Source organism: Catharus ustulatus, chromosome 4, assembly GCF_009819885.2.
Source record: "Catharus ustulatus isolate bCatUst1 chromosome 4, bCatUst1.pri.v2, whole genome shotgun sequence".
Taxonomy (NCBI): domain Eukaryota; kingdom Metazoa; phylum Chordata; class Aves; order Passeriformes; family Turdidae; genus Catharus; species Catharus ustulatus.
Window position 1 is genome coordinate 12,490,410 of NC_046224.1, and position 19,978 is coordinate 12,510,387.

Here is a 19,978-nt window from a genome sequence, read left to right on the forward strand (position 1 = left end):
TTTGATAGAAAGCCACACGTACTGCAGTCTCGGGGCACTGGCATGGTGAGATTAAGTTTATACCTCCTAATCACATCACCACACAAGAGGTACTGCCTTTTTTTTAACTCCATATATTGTTCTAATTAAAATTTCCGAATGATACAATGATTCACAACTGAGACAACAGATGGTGAATTTGAAAAAGTAATATTGCACGTTAATTGGATTTCAGTGGAAAATTCATTAGTCATTTAGCTTCTCAGGGTACTTATATTGCTCCCAACTTTCATTAACCTTCTGTTCCATATCTGTTGCACAAACTTCTGAAACACTTATTCTTTTGGTGACTTTCATACTGATAGATACTGACTCACTCCATTACATTCTTCCCTAATTTTCCTCTTATGTATCACATATAATTAAGATACTCACAAAGTCAGATTGTTAGAACCCAATACTGGATACCCCAAAAACTGTGAACTGAATTCTGTTTGTTAAGTTGTCCTGAACTGAATTAGACAGTTCTGAAAACCTGAATTATACTCAGATGTGACAAATTAATGTGTGCCAAATGCTGAAGAAAGCCTGCGAGGAGAGTGTTAAATTTTTTGTTATGCATCCTTTATATTTGTAAAACAAATGTTAACCAAGAGACATATGCTTGGGACTGTCCATTCCAGTATTTTCAGAAAATACTGGAATAGACCTTAACAGCATGAAGTGAACCAAGAAGCACACTGCAGCTTTCACCTGGTTAAAATAAGGCATTCAGTCCAAACTGATGCTGTAATCCAACCCTACCTTGGAGAAGGTAAAGAACAAGCAGCCAGAAAAAAATGACCCTTGATGTCACTTGCAGCCACCACCTGTAGAAGAACGGAAAGAAAACAACTCTCACGATTCCTTTGCGGGTCAGAGATGTCCAAGGACTTTCAGGTTTTGCTTTAGCAAAAGCAGATCCTTTAAAAAGAGAAAAGAAATTTTAATTTATTTCATCATTGTGGCTAATAGAAACCTCAGTTGTTCAATACCAGAGTAGTTAAGACAGTGAAAAGGTAGAAGTACAAGATTTATTCAAATAATTACATTCAATAATAGTCCCTTTAAGTAACTACCTCCTCAATCCAAATAGGCATAAATTGTTGATGCCTTCTTGACTGCCACTATTAGGAACTTCTACAAGTACCTGTATTTCAGAATGTTTGAATAACAAAACATTGCCATATCAAAATTATTCTAAAATAAATTATTAAAAATGCTTCTGTTTCACGGAGGTATCAGAAACTTGATATGAAGCAGCAAGTCTCATGAAAATGCTACATGGCTGTGCAGGCACAGCAGAGCTCTTTCCCAACACAGAAAAAGAATCTGAAATACAACATCTGTAACTCGCACCAGCCATGCCATTCAGGAAAATGGAACGAGGCTGGGAAGCACTTAAGTGAATCTGTCCAACTGAGAACTAGCTCCAGGAGCAGGGAAACCACCCAAAGAATAATTTGTCTTTGCATCTCTTTCTATACCATTTTTTATCTCTCTCATTCAAACATCCTTTCTCTCCATTTCTTTTTCTTCCCAGCCAGAAAACTGTAAAATTTACTTAATGGGGATGTGACTTAAATTATGCAGTTATTGACTGAAAGGGTAACTACTGCATGCTGCTACACCATCCCCATCTCATTTACAAGCAGCACTGGCATTAGTGAGCTCTGTACTGCACAGGCAAAACACTGCCTGAAACTACTTAATGCCAACTTAGATATCCATGCTATTCATGTACATCACTGCACTGAAAAGGTCTGTTTCATAGTTTCTTGTAAGCTCAAATGTTGTTTGATTTGGTTTCTTTCTCTCACATTCCCATTCTTAAAAAATTATACTGTTGGGTGATGTGAGAAAAGCTTTTCTGCACAACCACAGAGGAGTTCAAAAAGAAAATTGGAGCAGGGAGCCCAAATAATACTTTGTGAAGTCCTTCCAGGGTTCTCCTCACAGACCCATCAGTGGAACCATCAGCCCAGCTCAGGCCCAGCTCTGTGAGACCAGAGCAGGACAGAGGCAGAAAAGCAAGTGGGAATCCAAACCATGGAATGAATGAACACCATGACAAGCCCTGCCCAGGGCTGTCCCAGAAGAGTCACGACCCCACTGTCCAGGTGTGAAACCTCACCATGCTGGGAGCAGCTCTTCAAGCCATCCTTCAGAGGAAAGGGGATGCCAGGGAAAAGGAGCTCAAGCGGCACAGCACTTACAGGGCACTTACGGAAGAATCCAGGGGAGGGAGAAAGAAATGATTTGGGCAATTTAGGGAGGAACAATTGCTGTGAAAATTGAGGGATAAGGGCATAAAAAGGACTGGTCACACAAACAGCCACTGCCCAGAGCACTGTTTGGCCATGCCACAGGGCTGCTCAGCACAGCCTGGACTGGCTTCTCCCTAAAGTCCCTGGACTCTGCTGGGCCAGAGGCTGTCCCTCTGTGTCCAAGGACACCGACACAGGGCTGAGACATGGGGCTGAGTGCCAACACCGGCAGTCAATGCCAGAGCCTGGGGGGAACCGTGTGCCCGTGGTGCCGGCAGCTCCAGTGAGTGCAGCACAGCCAGCGAGTCCTGGCAAGGACAGAGCTCAGAGCAGGGACTGAGGCTCTGGGAAAGAGGAGAAGCTCCAGGGAGAAAGGGGTTGAGTGCCTGGGGAAAAAGGGGCTGAGTGCCCGGGGAAGAAAAGGGGCTGAGTGCCCTGGGGAGAAAGGGGCTCAGTGCCCTGGGGAGGAGAAAAGGGGCCGAGTGCCCGGGGAGAAGAAAAGGGGCTGAGTGCCCCGGGGGAGAAAAGGGGCTGAGGAACCTGGCGGGGGGGAGAAAAGGGGCTGAGTGCCCCGGGGAGAAGAAAAAGGGGCTGAGTGCCCCGGGGGAGAGAAAAGGGGCTGAGTGCCCCGGGGGAGAGAAAAGGGGCTGAGGGCCCCGGGGGAGAAAAGGGGCTGAGTGCCCCGGGGGAGAGAAGGGGTCAAGCAGGGCCTCTGGAGGCCAGCGCTGGGTGTGAGGGTGCCCAAAGCAGCCTCCAGGCCATGGCCACTACCTGGCTTCCTAAAATGGAGGCAGGAGATGGTGCTGGCTGCTGGGTTCATGGATAAAAATCACTAAATGCTCTCCCTAGCCTTCACGAGGCGTGAGGGGAAATTACACACTGATAAGAATAAATTAAGACTAAATAAAGACTTTCAGAAAACTCTCGTAACATCTGACCTTCTGTTGTTGTTTTATTTAAAACAGGCAAGAAACCATGAAGGCCCATATGCTCTTTACCCTCCAGAAACTTCAACCTAGCATTCCCTCCAGATATCAGAAGACTTGAAAGAAGTCTACATGCATGGCAGTAGGAGACTTTTAAAGTAGTAGCTCTAAAATTATAAAAGACAATGCACAAGTTTCCTTTTTTTTTTTTTGACAATTCTATACAACAAAATTTGAATTAAGTTCTTCACCAGTTAATTGTAATACTGGTATTTAACAATATTTTCTATCCATCTGCTTTAGAGAAGAGTTACACAGGGTTACATAGTTTGTGTTTTGTTACATTTGGGGTTATTTTAAACCCACTAATCCACTCTTGTTATAAGAAAAAGGATGGCTGTTCTTTTAATACTGAGAAATTCAGCTTTTTCTAGCTCAGAACCTACCTCTTACAAGATCAACATCTATGAGGTCTGGTTTCACATGTCCTGTTTTCTTTGGTTTGTTTCTCAAACCCTGCAATAGAAATACACTATCAAAATACTTTCATGCAGATGACAGACATTACAAAACACAAAAATACCAATGTGGTCAGTAATTGCATTTAACCTATACTGCTACTGAAAATCTAAAGTACTATAAATTAAGCATTCCAAATAACAATGCACAATTAATGCCTTTTACACACTTTACAATCTATAGAAAACCCAACCAGTTACTGACCCACCAGGCTATTTTTCAAACAGGCACTGAGCACTCATGGCTTTGCATTATGCAGATAATATATGCACACAGTAGCAATAATTAGTAATACACGTCTATTAGCTTTTCAGAATTTTTGCAACAAATTACATTCTTGAATCTCTTTTCTCCTTAGACGTCTAATTCAGCTTCACAAAACACTTATGTTGCAACCCTTAACTCCAAATGCAGACGGCAAATCACGTTGCAATACAGGAGCCACTAATCAGCAAGCTCTCAAAAATCCAAATTCTAGAAAAGTATTGAATTTTTCCTCAGTAGTGAATATAGATTACCAATTAAAAGGAAGGAGAAAATTCCGCACAACACAGATGCAGCAGGAAGAAAAGCAAGCTTATTTTGTCATTTAGAAGTAGCATCTTCCACAACTGAAGAACTTAACTCTCTGACAAAGCTTTCAAGTTTGCTTTCAACGCTCAAATGTGCTGCTGTACTCTCAAGTCTCAGAGACAGCTCTGAGTTTATTCTGCTCTCCTTAGCTTAGATTCTTGGTCACATTAGACAGTAAGCAAATCAAATCATACAGTTCATACAGAGTAAAATAAAATATTTCAAAAAATATTTAGGATACAAATGGAATTATCATGAAAGTCATTTAACTATTCTCATTCAAAAAAGTATTTAAATTGGTGAACTGTACATTTCTATCATTGCCATGGTTCATCCACGTGTAAAAACACTACTAAAATGCAAACATTAAGTATAAACAAAAGCATAAAAATGAAATTATTGTCAAAGAGAGAGAGATCAGTGAAATCTGGTAGTGTTAATCTTTGTAAGAATAATATCAAGAAAAATGTTCAACTGAAGGCAGCTCAAAATACTTCTCACATCTAAACTAAACTGGATTTCTTTTTCATGCAGAAATAAAGACTTTAAAAAATCAAACTGAAACAAGCTAGATATGTAGCCATAACCTAATGTGTCTATTAGAAAAATGAGTTTGCTTCAAACAAAAAAAATTAATACACAGAACTGAAACATGAATAGGATGAAATGTATTCTGAGAATGACAAATCGAGTAACAGTTGTATTTTAAATTCAAGCACTATAAAGACCCTGTAATGCAAGACTTTTACAGAACTACAGTTAAAAACGGCAGTAATTTTATGTGGAATGAGAAAAGAAGCCCATAATTAGAATTGGAAATTACTGTAATTCTAGAATCTGCTACAGATTCTTGCGAATCCTGCGTGAGCCACTCCATTTCACAAAGAAAACTGAAGCTCAAAAAGAAAATGCTGAATGACATAATAATTTTCAAATGTATTAGCACTTATGGGCCACAAGACCTCTCTTGAAAGTCTAAATAAAGATGTGCCTCTTGGAAGAAATAATCTCCTAGAAACACACGCTCAATCCCAGGAAAAATTTACCACTGTGGCTCCAATTATGCTTTCATGTTAAAGAAAGAACTCTGAAAAAAACTAAGCCAAGAGTACAACTTGACAAGCCCTTCAGAGGAAAAGAAATGGTGACTCATTCTTCAAAAATTCTATTGGTCAAACAGAACTTTCAGCATCCATGGACTTCACTGAGTTGGCTCCTGAACTGTTTGCCACACACAGTAGAAGCATTCCATTTATTCAGATACAATTTCTACACTTTCTCAATGCATCACAGATCTCTAACATACGTGAAAGACAGCAGTGTTTTACACTAGGGTTATTTTTCAAAAATATTCAGTGACCAGACCCATCCAGTATAATTTCTATTCAGCACCAAACACATTTCAGGTAAGTGCTAGCAAAAGAAGGTTTAAATAAAAATGCTTAAAAGTAATTGTTATTATTGTAATAATAATTACACGAATTTTAAAATCTTAATAGACTCTATTGCAGTTACAACTAAATTATAAATTTGTAGTAAGAGAAACTCATTTTCTACTAAATATAAGGGGTTTTTAGCTTTTTAGTGAAGTTAATTTATAAATCATGACATTTTTTTCTAAATTTATAATGTCTAAGCTCTGTAGGAGCTTTGAGATTAAAGCACTAATGTGTAATACCTGAACTTAGTCATGTGCCTTAGTGTTACCCAAACTGCAATTCAGTCAACCCAAACTCAGACACCACCAGCAATTTGTTAGTTATTGGACTCCTGAGCCAAACAAGACACTATTTCCAGTCAGCACAGGGCACTGTTTGCAGTAACTATTTGAATACCATGCTATTACACAGCAGTTAATGAACTCCTCTCAGAGCTGTGACGGGGTATCATGGCCATGGGAAGGACCCTTCAAACAACCCCAGGCTCAGCTGTGCTGCTGAAATACCATGGGGTTCAATTTAAGGTGTCTATTTCTGTACAAAAACTCTGGAGCTCAGGTCAGTCACAATTCCCACAGAAGGCAAGCAAGCCCCCCCACAGAGTTTTGTTTAAGTACTGGGGAGTGAAAAAACCCATCCCCAAGGAAACTGAAGCAATGTACATTTTACTGATGTTAATTAATAGCAACACCTTGAAACTCATGCAGAAATAGCACAATACTTTCATGCAGTGTTGGAGGTTAAAAAAAAAGGTTAATTGCAAGAAAGTGTTAACTAAATTAACATAATAGGTACTTCATATATAATCCATAGAACTAGTACCTTTAGGATTGATTCCTTTATCTCTAAAACGATTTAGCAATGTGGCAGACACTGATGGTACTGTTAGTTAAACCAAAATGCACAGAATGCTGTTAAACTGCTTGTTCAGAAAAACAAAGCCTGAGGTACTTACCAGTCTAATAAACTGTACAAAACAATGACAGCATCATAAAGGAGGGAAAGTAAACTGCAGGTATAAGGTAACTAACTGAAAGCAAAGAGAGCTCAGATAACTGACATTAGAATTCATCACAAAGAAAAGTGAAAGACAGAGGTATTAACACAACTAAGCCCTGTCTTAAGATAAGTGAAAAGAAAAAACAGTACTGAGATGCAGAAAGATGCATCACACTAAATGCTGCAGAGTTATTAATTATGTAAAATAAATAGAGCATAGTATGCTGGTTACATTTCATTACACTCCAGAAGCCTGGTTTTACTTTACTAGTATTAAATACCACCACATACAATGGAGATTACTTCAGCATACACAACCACAAAAAAAAATTAAATACTATTTTATTACCTTTATTTCTCTTTGCTCTACTGATTTTTCCCATATTTGTTGATCATATGCTCCAATCTAAAAAGAAAAAAAAAATCTACATTAGTATTTAAAAGACATTGATCAAACAAAATCAAATCAACCTTCAACAAGAGAAGCACGAAGCCAGCAAGTTATTTCCTTGGGGAGTTTACAAAGAAATTTTTATCTTCTCCATTCCATCTTGGCTGGACAGGATCAAGCTAATCTGTAATGGAACTGTGATAGAGACGAGAGCTGAGCCTCACACAGCCCCAGCCTCATCCCAGGACTTGTGCAAGCCTGAGCACTGGGAAAACCACAATCCCTCCCAGCCCAGGTCAGAATTCCAGCCTCCATATGACAGAGAGTAGAGCTATGGCAGCTACACCGACATGGTCTTTCAGATAACTTCAAAAGAAATAATCACATCTAGTTGAACCCATACCCTCACCTAATTTTTTATTTTTTTTAAACCATCTATAATTCCCATACCATCCTACCCACTTTTAAAGCCGGACGGTCTTTAGCTTTATCTCTCAACAGTGCACAGCAATCAGATATAGGGTCAGGTTGGTAATCAACCAGCTTATAGCCCAGGGGGAGCCTAAAAAATATCAAGAAATAGTACTTTTCCCCATTGACTATCAGAGGAAGGGCAACCTTAAACTTCAGGATTTAAGATGGTGATAAGAACAAGTCAATACGTAAGACAACGTATCCAAGTCTTGTAAGAAGTTACCAAAGATCATAAATTGCTTTGAACTCTACACAAACAGTATTTCTAGGTAACAATCAGTAATAATAATCTCTTTTACTATGGCAATTTTAAAGCCTTGCCATCCCAGCTGCTCTACCTAGATACATAAATTGTGTGTATCTGGGGATCAATTCAGATCACAAACTGTGCAGAGAAGTGTAAGAGCACTTTTAGGTCACAAGAGAGGGACAGATGCGGTTCCTGAGATTCAAAGATCCTTTTCCAGCCTGCAGAGGTGACAAGCAGCTCAGTCAGACACCTGGCAGAGAGGAGAGAGGAACAACTCCCATCATCTGAGCAAACCTGCATAAATTCAATCTTACCGCAAGCACAAGCGCACACACCTTGTACCAGGAAACATTGTTCTCATTTCTGTTTTAGTATTTCAGCTCTCAGCATTAATTTAGATTTTATAAAAGAAGAAAAAAAGAAAAAAACATTCTTAATTGAAAAGGCTCTTTTAACCAAGGATCCAACATAAATGCAAAAAAATACTCAGGGAAACCAACACACAAACACCCACATAAATGAAGAAATTCAAAGGCATCTTTTGTGCCTGTAAACCTGACCAATTAGTGGGGGAAAAAAAACCATTGAAAATCTAACTTAGAGTAGTAAATTCTAAAGCATATCTAAGATTGAAAGTCAGAACAGCAAACTGACTTACTCTTTCCCAAATTTAAACAATATTTCCCATTCATAAGAGCTAACAATTTTTATAGCTTGCTACTTTAAAACTTTGCAAAAGAAACAATCTACTGGCTCTTTGATAATAATAAATACTTTACACCTTGTATTTGGGAAAAAAAAAACCTGTGGAAAATAACTAGGGAGTCAGGTACAGCAGTAGGCAGATTAAGCACTTACTACAATTAAAGTAATAAAACCAAAGGAAAGTTTAACAGCTAACTTCACCTGGATAACAGCCAGCAATTAAAAAGTCAATATATTGAATACCCACTCCACCCAGGCATTTATAGCTAATTGTTCTGGCTTTTCTTCTAAATACATTTCAAATGAAATCTCAGGCCTTTCTGGTTTTCATTAAATTTGCTAAGAGCCCCAAGTGAAATTTTTGTGCTGTGTAATACTGTGTCCTCCCCTCTCCATTTCCAAAAAAAAATTTCTTTCTACAAGAACAGAAAGGGGGATGCAAGTCTGTGTGCCTCTCTATTATGCAAGAACCAAATGTGGAAGGAAATCTTTGTGCCAATAAAGATGCAAAGCAAACTCCATTCATAATTCCATTCATAGTTGAAACTGGTATGGAGTTGAAAGTCTTTGAAACAGTGTTCTTTTAGACAAATAACAGACCATTTGTTAAAGGAATTCTGGGGAACAGATCCCAGAAGACATCTGACACAAGGAAGTTGACTGATTTGAAATCTTAATTATATTTTCCTACAAATACTTCTTTCCCCTCTTTAGGCAGCAGCTTCCATCTTTACAAAAATAAAGAAGCAGGGATTTTGCTACTCAAATTTCTCGTCTAACACTGCTCTATAAAGCAATTCTTCAATCAGGAGGCAAAATAAGAGAGCCAGAACTACTTTAAAGGACAGAGTCCTTTACAACTCTTTTACTGGAGAAGTGGATCTGTCCAAGCACCTCTGATCCACTTCAGTTACTGACACCAGAGGACAGGACTGTTCAGTAAGGCATGCTGGTGTGAACTGAAAGGAGTGGAAAAGAGAATTACAGACAGCAAGCACCATTACAATCTCTCACGTTTTTCATTGTTGTTTGAGGGGTTTTTTTTAATCTAACTCCTACCACCTCTTTGTGTTTTAACAAAGTTTAAGGAGCACTTCAGGGAGCCAGTGTGTGCGCCACTCAGCACACCAAATTCCAACCTGATACTCAACTTCCCTTCTCATCATCTGCATAAACATCCCTCTACACCCCTCTTCCAAATATATCAGAAAAAAGTACACTAAAACAAAGGCATCATTATAAACTAGCATACTGGATACTGGTAAACTTAATTTCCCAGAAAAAAAAAAAAATAAGAAGAACCAATGTTACTGAAACAAGGCAAGTACAAAACACAGTCATTAACTTTTTTTTTCTCTCCTTTATGTCAGGAAAGCAGATTTAGAGTTTGTGAAATGTGTCTTGCAGAATTCACTGAAAGGTATGTTTTCATTTACAACAAACTAAATTATAACATATAATGATTACCAGAGATGTTACACGCATGTATGAATTAAAAAAAAAACATAATTTGTGAATAAATTGAAGAATGTAAGTTAATACTAGCAAACCTTCCTAGTTTTAAATTACTGAGTGCACCAGCCAATTCCAGTTTCAAAGAGTTTGTATTTACAAGTATTTGCATTTGAATTCTGTTTTATGTTAAATCTAATGTAAATCTAAAACAAATGTAGGCTCTTGGCTATTCATGAACTTCCTTACAACTGTACATACCTGCAGGACACGGAAAAGAAGCTTAGGACCTAGGCTAGCAGCAAAGAAATTAAGCTCTAGTGGCAAAGGAAGGAATAACCTTCCAGAGATAAGATCAGGTTGGAACCTGAATAATTTAAATATACACAAAACTCGATCAAAGCAAGGTGCCCCTCCATATGCAGCTGTCCCAGGGCTCCTCTGCAGGCCAGGCATTCAAGCTCCCTTGGCTGGAGCTCTTCTGCCAACAGAAATGCCACAATCAACTCCAGTACCCATTTACTACCCACCCACTGTGCGTGGAGTCTCATCCTCACAGCTGCAAGTTCTGCACCATCCTTCACAGAAAATTTAAACTACAAAACACGGGAATCAAAAAAAGGTCCCATTTTTAAGTACACAACTGTAAGAAATGTTTAAAAATCTCAAGGACTTAGTGTAGGACTTTTCACGTAACAACTCGTCACTGGTACTTTCAATCCATCAGTCCATTACAACTGGCAATAAACTTTTCTTAAAACAAATTATAAAACACAATACCCCAATTTTAAATTGATTTCATGCAGAAATTTGTCCCAATTTAATTTATGAAATAGACAATCCAAAGTTGTACTCTATAGCATTTTATTTGTTATGACTTGGCAGAAAATAAATTGACAAAACGTTAGATAACAAGCCTATTGCCTCATTTTGAGATGCAACTTTTATCATCAAGCATCAAAACAACCCTGTTGCAGGCAACTTGTCAGTAATATGCTACAGATATTAAAAGGTGTGGTATAATCTACCTGTAGCTGAAGGAGATAAAGTAGTAAATATTATTTTATACACAGTTTAAATTATGCATCCCAGGCCTCCTCAATGCCAAGATGTTATCCAGTCTATCAACTCAGTTACCTCTAAAACACTCAGCTCTGAAGACCTCACACCTCTATAAACACCAACTAAAGCAGATAAAAGGGATTCTGTTTGTTTATGCACTTGCAGAATTAGCAACCATTCTTCAAACAACTATAAAAATTTACAGTATATAAGGAATTAAATGCAACTGAAAACTGCAGCCATTCTTTCACAACAGAGAAGTAGGTGTTTAACATCCTAAATTAACAAGGTATAATAAATTTTCAAATAGGTTTTCTTGAAAAAAAAAATTCTTACAAGTAATCATTAAAAAAAAATCTAACTTGTATGTGACTTGGCATGGGAAATTACAATTACACATTTGGTAATCTCGATAAAGCTAACTCTGTACTGAAAGATTAAATAAATTTGAGAGCCTTTTTAAGTGCAGACACCTCATAACACTTCCTGGGTTTAAGAGATATGTGCATCTCTTGCAATTATCTAAAATAACTGCACTTACTCTTTCCCAATCAAATATGTCAGGAAGCTTTTGATCAAATTTCTTCATACATCGGAAATTTGGCACCTGTACAGTTTGGCTGTACAACTGCAATGGCAATTAAAGTAAATAGTTAAGCTATTGAAAACACAGCAATATTTAGTTCAAAGCACACTGGAAAGGGCTTTAGCACTGCACAGCATTTCCTCCCAGGGCCTTTCTCGTAACAAGCCACGTGTGCATCAAGATTGAATTTGAGCTTTGTGAATGACACTGATATTCACTTTAAGCTAATGTAGTGATGGTATCAACCTGTAGCCCAATACTCGCAAGGCCCTTCTGATTCTAATGGAATTGATCAATATTTCAAGAGGCATTTATAATTTATGACCAAGCAGACTAGCAAAGATTATAATTCTAAGAATACATAGCATTTCCTCTTGGATCCTAAAACTTTAATATTTATCAATAATGAAACGTGTGCTAAACTTTGCATTTTAAAACCTATAAACACAAGCCACATCACAACAGTATATAAATCCAAAATATATAAGATCTAGAGTATGGTAAATAAATAACAAAGTTGCTTCCTTGGACTGACATCTTATTAAAATATTTAGCTAAATTAAATTAGTTAAAATATTAGCTAATATGCTTTATTAACTTCTACAGTCCAACATAATTTAAACTACTATGATTTTCTGTATCAATTTTAGTATTAAGATATCCATACAGAAATAATTTCTATACAGGTAATATTATTAATTTTTACAATATGTGTCACTTTCTCAAAACTCAGAACAGGATTATTAAAAGTTATTTTAAACTCCAGTTTATTTCTCACATGAACCGATCCTGTTGCAGTAAAGGCAATACTGAAAGAGAGTACTACTAGAGAGTAGCTCAGCACTGTAATCATCTCTGTTGGAGTAGATTTCTAGTCTTGGGATGGGGTTTTTTCCAGATATTTTTAATTTTCAAGGGTGGTAGGCTTTTTTCAATTTTGTTTATGGTGGATATGTGGACTGGACAAGCTAAACTAAGACAAACGTAGCTGATAAACCACAGATAGAAATCACTATATGACAGTTGCACACTGTCTGTTAACAGCAAACATTTTAGTAACTTTAGTGAAATGGAGAAGGACAGGGGAGTGATTAAGGTGCTATATCCTAAGGTACAGAGTTTTGAATTGTAACTGCTCAGTTGTTACTGCTGATTTTAAAATATCCTGATATCCCTCCCTTCTCCCTGTTTGGTGCCAGAGGGAGAACTGAAACCAGCTATTTAGAGTAAAATTAAGCAAGCGATTCAAAATTTTAATGAGAGTTATTTATTATTAACTATTTGAATTGCCAACTAATGACCCACTTAAATTCTGCCAATAACTGCAGTAGCCCTGTATTTACAGCCATTTCACTGAACAATAATTTTACTAAGGCTTACTTTAGAGATACCATCCCTTTCAGAGCCCAATAACAGCAAATTAAACATTTATCAACTACATACTAATGGTTTTTCTGAATTATTCTTTACAGATTAATTCTTCTTAAGATTTGCCAGCCATACTTACTTATTGCCCTGAGTAATGCTTTACAAATTTTAAGATATCTACAGAAACCACAAAACAACTCTTTTTATCACACAATTAAACATAAAGAAAACCTATAGGCAGAGGAGCAGTTAGAAACCATTTGCAGGTTAAACTAAATGAGTGTGCAGGAATAGCCAAAGCCAGACACAGCACCCCCAGGTGCTGTGTGAGGTGAGCTGGTCAAGAGCAATCCCTTTGCTAGGTCTGTGGCTACACTACTGCTAACAACACCCAGCTACTCTCCAAGCTTTAAGGATTTAAGACCTCTGAATTTTTATTTTTTTTTTCAAGATAGTATACTTGAACAAAACAAAAGAGCCTCAAGATGTAAGTGGGAAAAAAAACCCACTCTGACAGGCTCATTATTCAGTATAACTCCCTGAAGACCTCTGAAAATCCAGCAACTTTATTGGTGTTGCAGCTAGGATTTTAGAATAGCATTGCCTTTATGTCCCTGATCATTTTCACTTCCTATAGCATGCTTTCCTTGGTGCCCCTGCATTTGTCTGGGTGGCTAAAACAACCAGATCATGCAGGAAGAGAAAATAAAATGTTAGGCTGTAATTTCACAAGGCCTAATTAAACAATTTAAGAATCAGAGAACCCTTCTCAAGACAGAGGGATTTCATCTCGTTGCTCCCCGGCCATTAGATATTGTTTTAAGTGCATAATATATTGCTGGCTTTTCACAACTATTAAAATAAATACTCACAGTTTTGGTTTCAGCTGGATGAATTTTCTGACCAATTCACTAAATAAATATATGAAAGTCTGTGGGAAGGCAAAGCAGGCACAGGACAGGCAAAATGCAAGCCTGTTTTATTCAGCCACAGCCCCAGCTGGAGTGATCTTTTGCACCAGATTCAGAAAACCAGAGTTTTGTCTCACCAAAGAAGACACTGAAGATAAATCCCCACTAGGTCAGGCAACTACTTGAGAACCAAATGTGGAAGGAAACTACCATAAACATACATTTTCTTCCTCAGTGCTCTGACAAATGCCAGCTCCAACACTTGCCAAATTTCAGCATTTGCAGTCAGATGTTTTTAAGCAATGCAGTTTCAGCATCAGAAGTTTCAGGTAAAATAGCCATACAGCCTGCCCATTTGGCAAAAACTGCCTTTGGTGCCAGGGTGAATCATGCATCGTGTGAATTCAGTGGCAAAAAGGAAATCAGGTGGTTTCAAAGTAGGATATAATTTTCATTTAATTCCTCCATTATTAACTCAATACAGGGACCAGGTTAGGAAAGTTACAGCACTGATAGAGTTAAGCGTGGGCAGGGACCTCAAGGGCAACACAAACAAGCTTCTACAGGTTTGTTGATGACAGAAAGAATGCTAGGAAAAATGTGGGCTCTCTGTCCAAAGAAACAGGAGAGCTGGTTACCAGGGATATGGAGAAGTTTGAGGTACTCAGATGTTTTTGCCTTGGCCTTCACTAGCAAGTGCTCCAATTTGCAACCTGCTCTAGTGGAAGATGTCCCTGCCCATGGTGGGGGGGCTGGAACATGATGAATTTTCAGGTCCCATCCAACCCAGGCCATTCTATGAGTTTAAATAGGCAAGCATAATCTTGGACTGATGAGCTGTAAAACATTGAATATCAAGATCTTAAAGCAATGCCATCAGAACTCTAATTTTGCCCTTTAAAGCCATGAGAGGGAAAACATCTCATTTGTTTTATTGTGCCCTTTAACAGCTGTACCCAAGGGACACCCAAAGCAGCGGAAAGCTGCATTGGCAAAGTTAAATGATATGCAATCAGGTGCACGATTCAGCCTCAATTCATTAAGTTTCATTCTGCCTTCCCCTACAACCATCCCCAAGAGAAGGAACAACATAATTGTACAAATTTGTTGGTAATATTACAGGGGAAAGAGTCTCCCATTTTAGCAGCAAGGCTTCTGTAAGGATTGAAAATCAGAAAGTTAAGGTGAATTTACATATCTTCTCCAAACTGGAAACCAGACCAAAAATTCCATCTATTATTATCTGTAAAACTTGAAAGTGCTATAAGAAATTAATGCAAAATGTTATGAGCAATAGAAGCAGTACTTTAAATTATTCATAACTTTATTATTTTTTAACATCAGTTACTGTTACCCAGGCAATATTTGAAGTACATATATATATATTATCAGTATCATACAAAAGTTATGCCACTAGATACTGAAATTGTTTTCAGTAAATGTGGGGTGTCCGAATTTTTTCACAGGAAACACTGATGGCATTCTCCATAAAATTAATCAATTACCAAGCTGAAGCAATTTCACTATTGTGGTACATACACATAATCCTAATGGTATTAACCAAGGTGCATCTGTGTGAGTGGTAGCTGGGTGGCTGCCTGGAACCCTTCCAGAGAGCAATGCAGACACTCCTGCCACTCCCTTTTATTGCAAGAAGCAGGGCAGCTCCCAGGGCTGAAAACAAGCCAGACAAACCCTTTGTCACACATAAGTATCTCAGCACTGTACTCCCTAGTGCATCAAGAAACACAGCACAGGTTTCATTTATTTTAATTTCTACAGAGCCTATCTGTATCTAGCACATTTCACGCCTCGAAAAAGTATTTGTACTGGCTGGGAAATGCAAGCAATCACTGGAAGCACTAAAATTCTGTCCATGTAATCTTCTATCTCAAATAACAAGCTTCTGTACTACCACTCTGAAATCTCACAGTTCAAATAATTCAGAATTGATTACTGTATTTTTATAAGACAGTAATCAGTAGCTCCAGTGCAATAAAAGCAGAATAAATCTATTGTCAAAACAGAAAAACATGTTTACACAATAAAAGGTCTGACCTTTTAAACAATTAAGGGTATTACTAAATCATCCTGGTGTAAGGAGCTCAATTTCAGACAATAGTATGAGTCATGAGTAAACATGCTGTTTGCAAAACTTGCCTAAAGTAGGGTTGGAAGAGCTCAATTGCTTAACTCTTTCCATTGAAGAGATATAAAAATGTCTCTTGCTTGAGAAACTAACAGATCTTTGAAACTCATTAGAGACACATTAAATATATTTGAAAATACATTACAATTGAAACCTAAGAAAGACAAGGAACAACTTATCTGCTCAGTAGTTCTTACACACCCCCAACCTACTCAAATGATTCTTAGTCATCTATAACTACAAATACCAGAAGTTAAAGTTCTTTTTCAAGGCATTCATACACCAATTTATTAATCTGAAAACACCTCCCCAAAACAACAGCTTATTTTTCTCATTTCATCATAGAGGCAAGTAATGTCAATCTGATCAATACTGACTGCAACCCCGGTTCTCCCTTGCCCCAGAAACAAACTCTACTGCCAGAATGTGCTACTTTATTATCCCTCCCCGCTTTCAATGCCAGTTACAGCTGTGATGAGTCAGTACATCTAATCAGTGGGACAACTATGACACTTAAAATAAAAACTAAAATTAAAATTTTAAACTGGAAGCAAATAACAGGTCAAAATTTAGTATCTTGACATCATAAGCAAGGACAAAAAAAAAATTCTGGTATCTACTAAACAGTAGCACAACTCTTTCTGTTCCCCAAATTGAAATATTTGGTTTAAACAACAAATCCATGGGGAAAAAATACTGTGCCATGTAATAGATTTAAACAAATAAATAAATTAGCAAAATCAAGTGCATAGACCAAAGAGTCTAGATACTCCCAGGAACAGATCACACACACCACACTACTACAAAACTCTTAAGGGTTACCAGCTGGATCCTGGAGAAAGCTTAGTTTGTGATACCCAAGAAATCACAGCCTAATTCACATGAACATCTGCAATTTTTCTGCAGTACAGCCATTTGTCTCAAAACATGAACTTCCTCATACTACAGCAGCATAACTTGCTCATTTAGCAGATCCCAGCCCACATGCGGATTGCAATTAAATTTTGTTCACACCAGGGAAAAGAGCAACATCTGGTTTATACATGATCTTATCCCTCCTGAAGACAGCTCAGTCCTTCCAGAAGTAAGAAGTCACCTCACCACAACTCCTTGCCATAAAAGCACTGTGCAATTCCTGGCCTACAGAGATTCACCACAGAAATGTTGGTTTTACTATGAACAACAAAAAAAAAAAAAAAAAAAAAGGAAACGTGTGAAATTATTGGAAAAAATGATGGAACAAGGGTTAAAAGAATGACCTGTGCTGATAACAAGTAATCCTGTTAGGAGCAGTGTCCTGGGAAAAGTAAAGGTGAGGAATGGGTTGTTTATACCAAGACCAGAAGGCCTATCCTCTATAAAATCACACCACAGTGACTCCTCCTGCCTTCCTAACATCAGGAGGATGGAAAGCTGGAGCACATCAAATGTACAATTCATTTTACTGTATGACGAACAAGAAAACAGACATGCATTTGAGAAAAGAAAAAAAAAAACAAAAAAAAAAACCAAACCAAAAAAAAAAAAAAACCAAGACCAAAAAACAACCAGGCAACAAACATGAACGTCACTTAAAATTTACAGAGACTGCAGGCTCTTTCTTGCATCAAAGGACCACCTATATGTAAAGCTAAATATCATGAAAGATGTGTCCACAGGACAGTTCATCATCACCAGCATGCCTCTCCTCAGAGACATGATGAGGATTTGACACCCAGCATCTCTTGCACTGCACAAAGGGATGCTGGTCAGAGCAAATGCAAACACAGCTTGGTGTTTGGATATCAGTATTCTGGTATCACTACACAGTGACTGAATTAAGTGACAGAATGAGTGGAAGCAGGTAAAATCAACATCACCTTCCCCTTCCAGTACATCCTGCACTGAATTTCATTATATTACATCTTTTACAAGTCATCTTCCAAACCAGAGTAAACAGTTAAAAAAAACCAAAAAATTCATCATTAAATTGTGAATTATTTTCAAGTTTTTAGTACATTATTTAATGATTGGTACAAATTAAGCCAGCAAGACTAATTTTTCTGCTCTTCCAACTGTTCATTTAATTCACTGTTGTAAAGACCTCAACAAAGCAGACCTGTATTATTTTATTTCCATAAAGCAACTGTTGCTTTGCTAGAAGCTAACCAGAATTACTCTTTTGAAGACCACTGCCATTATTTGCTTAAAGACAAGATGCTCCCTCTCCAAAAGACAGCTATAGACCCAAAGGAAACACTAACTCACAGAAACTTATTAAACCATAGAGAGCCAAGACTCTCTCTTTTGGGTACCTATTACACAGGGCTTTTGTTACTGACAGAAAATTTGTTTCAATTCTTACTGTCTACTTAAACACAAGGATTCTTTTCTGTGCTATAGAAACAACATTCTCTCCTGTATATTTGTTAACACTCTACTGAGAATGCAAAATTTGGTTTTTTTGAGAGCACAGGTAATCAGTTAAACAGTTTTCAGCATGGACCAAAAGCTATTTCATGTCACTAAATACAGTCACTAAATATTTATTTACCTATGGAAGAAAATTTTCAAGCTACTCACTCTCATACAATGCTAACAAGTAATGCATAAGTATTTTATATTTGTTGTATTAAGACATAAACACAATAGGTCACCATAAAAACAAATAGAAATCTTACCTTTTTCTGGTACCAAACTATAGCATCAGTTACTTTGGACGCCATTTATTCCACTGAATTCACAGAGTCATTTTAGGCTGTCAACAGAAAGAGACAGAACTTTACTTCCACTTCCCTACAAAGGCCAAACAGGGAATGCAAAAACACTCCCATACCTGCAAGTCACTGAACACTGTATTTACTTTACACATTGCCTCATTTTTATTTTACTAAGAGTGCAGGCTTTCCCCTCTAGGCAAACAAAACTACAAATCTACTGCTACAGGACATCAAAAGCCCCAGTTTTGTCCTTCCTTCCCAGTAAAACACACAGGCTGAACAGAGATGATCTGTCATTGTCTCAAGGGAACCTCTCAAGTATTATATTACATGCAGTTGTTTTTTTCCCTGATAAATTCAGCAACCTATAGTTATTAGCCCAACACAGTATTCTGAAGTCCAGAAATAATTTTGTTATAAAATGCAAGAAAATTTCATACAGACTATTATATATACCTGGAGAAGAAAACAACATCAGGGCTAGAACTTCACTAATCATAATTAATACCCTCATGAAAACAGTGGACCAAAACTAAGTCAAAAAAAGAAAACCAAGGAAGAATGGTATGATTCCTTTAAAGGTAACAAATAGCAATAGCATTAGTTAATCTTTGATGCCACTGTAATCAGTTTTCAGCACGGAAAAAAAGACCAAAACCCAAACTTTCAGCCTATGTAAAATCTTGTATCTTCAAACTAATTTTTACAGTCTTCTTTCATTTAATCAGTCAACAAGAGTTCATTAAGAAAAATAAAAACTAAGTAAACCATAGAAAGCCTTCAGGTATATCTGTGTCTCTTGTACTGGAAAGCCCAGAACTGGACCCAGTACCCCAGTCTGGCTGCCCTGATGACAAGGACATGGTTAAGGATGTCATAAGGATGGCAGTGGCTTCAGTCCCCAAACACTAAACTACACAACAAACATTTTCCAAGATCCGTCTTGCATAAAAATATTACACTTACTGTAAGATTGTCAGTATCAACAACAATATTACATGTGATATTTCTTCATGAAAAGGAAATAAGAATTATTAACCTGTAGGGAGTTTTTATAGTAAAAGATTTTTTGGGATCTACTTCTTAATTTAAAGATATTTGTTTACAGCTTTTACACATATAAGAAAGGCAAAGAAAAATGCAACATTCAACAAAGGGGATGGAAACCAAAACTGTACAGCAGATTAAAA

At 37.4% G+C, this 19,978-nt stretch overlaps 1 protein-coding gene across 2 annotated transcripts in view; it reads right to left on the minus strand.

The window, feature by feature from the left end:
- The window catches only part of PHTF2 (putative homeodomain transcription factor 2), a 62,203-nt gene that overhangs the window by 28,409 nt on the left and 13,816 nt on the right, over positions 1 to 19,978 (minus strand). For both annotated transcript variants that reach the window (XM_033058686.1, XM_033058687.2), the window contains exons 2-5: positions 18,750 to 18,826; positions 7,091 to 7,147; positions 3,658 to 3,727; positions 784 to 942 (exon numbers count right to left, since the gene is read on the minus strand). In XM_033058686.1, the coding sequence (XP_032914577.1) occupies positions 784 to 942; positions 3,658 to 3,727; positions 7,091 to 7,147; positions 18,750 to 18,794 (331 nt within the window). In that variant the 5' untranslated portion in view covers positions 18,795 to 18,826. The remainder of the gene's footprint in view (positions 1 to 783; positions 943 to 3,657; positions 3,728 to 7,090; positions 7,148 to 18,749; positions 18,827 to 19,978) is intronic.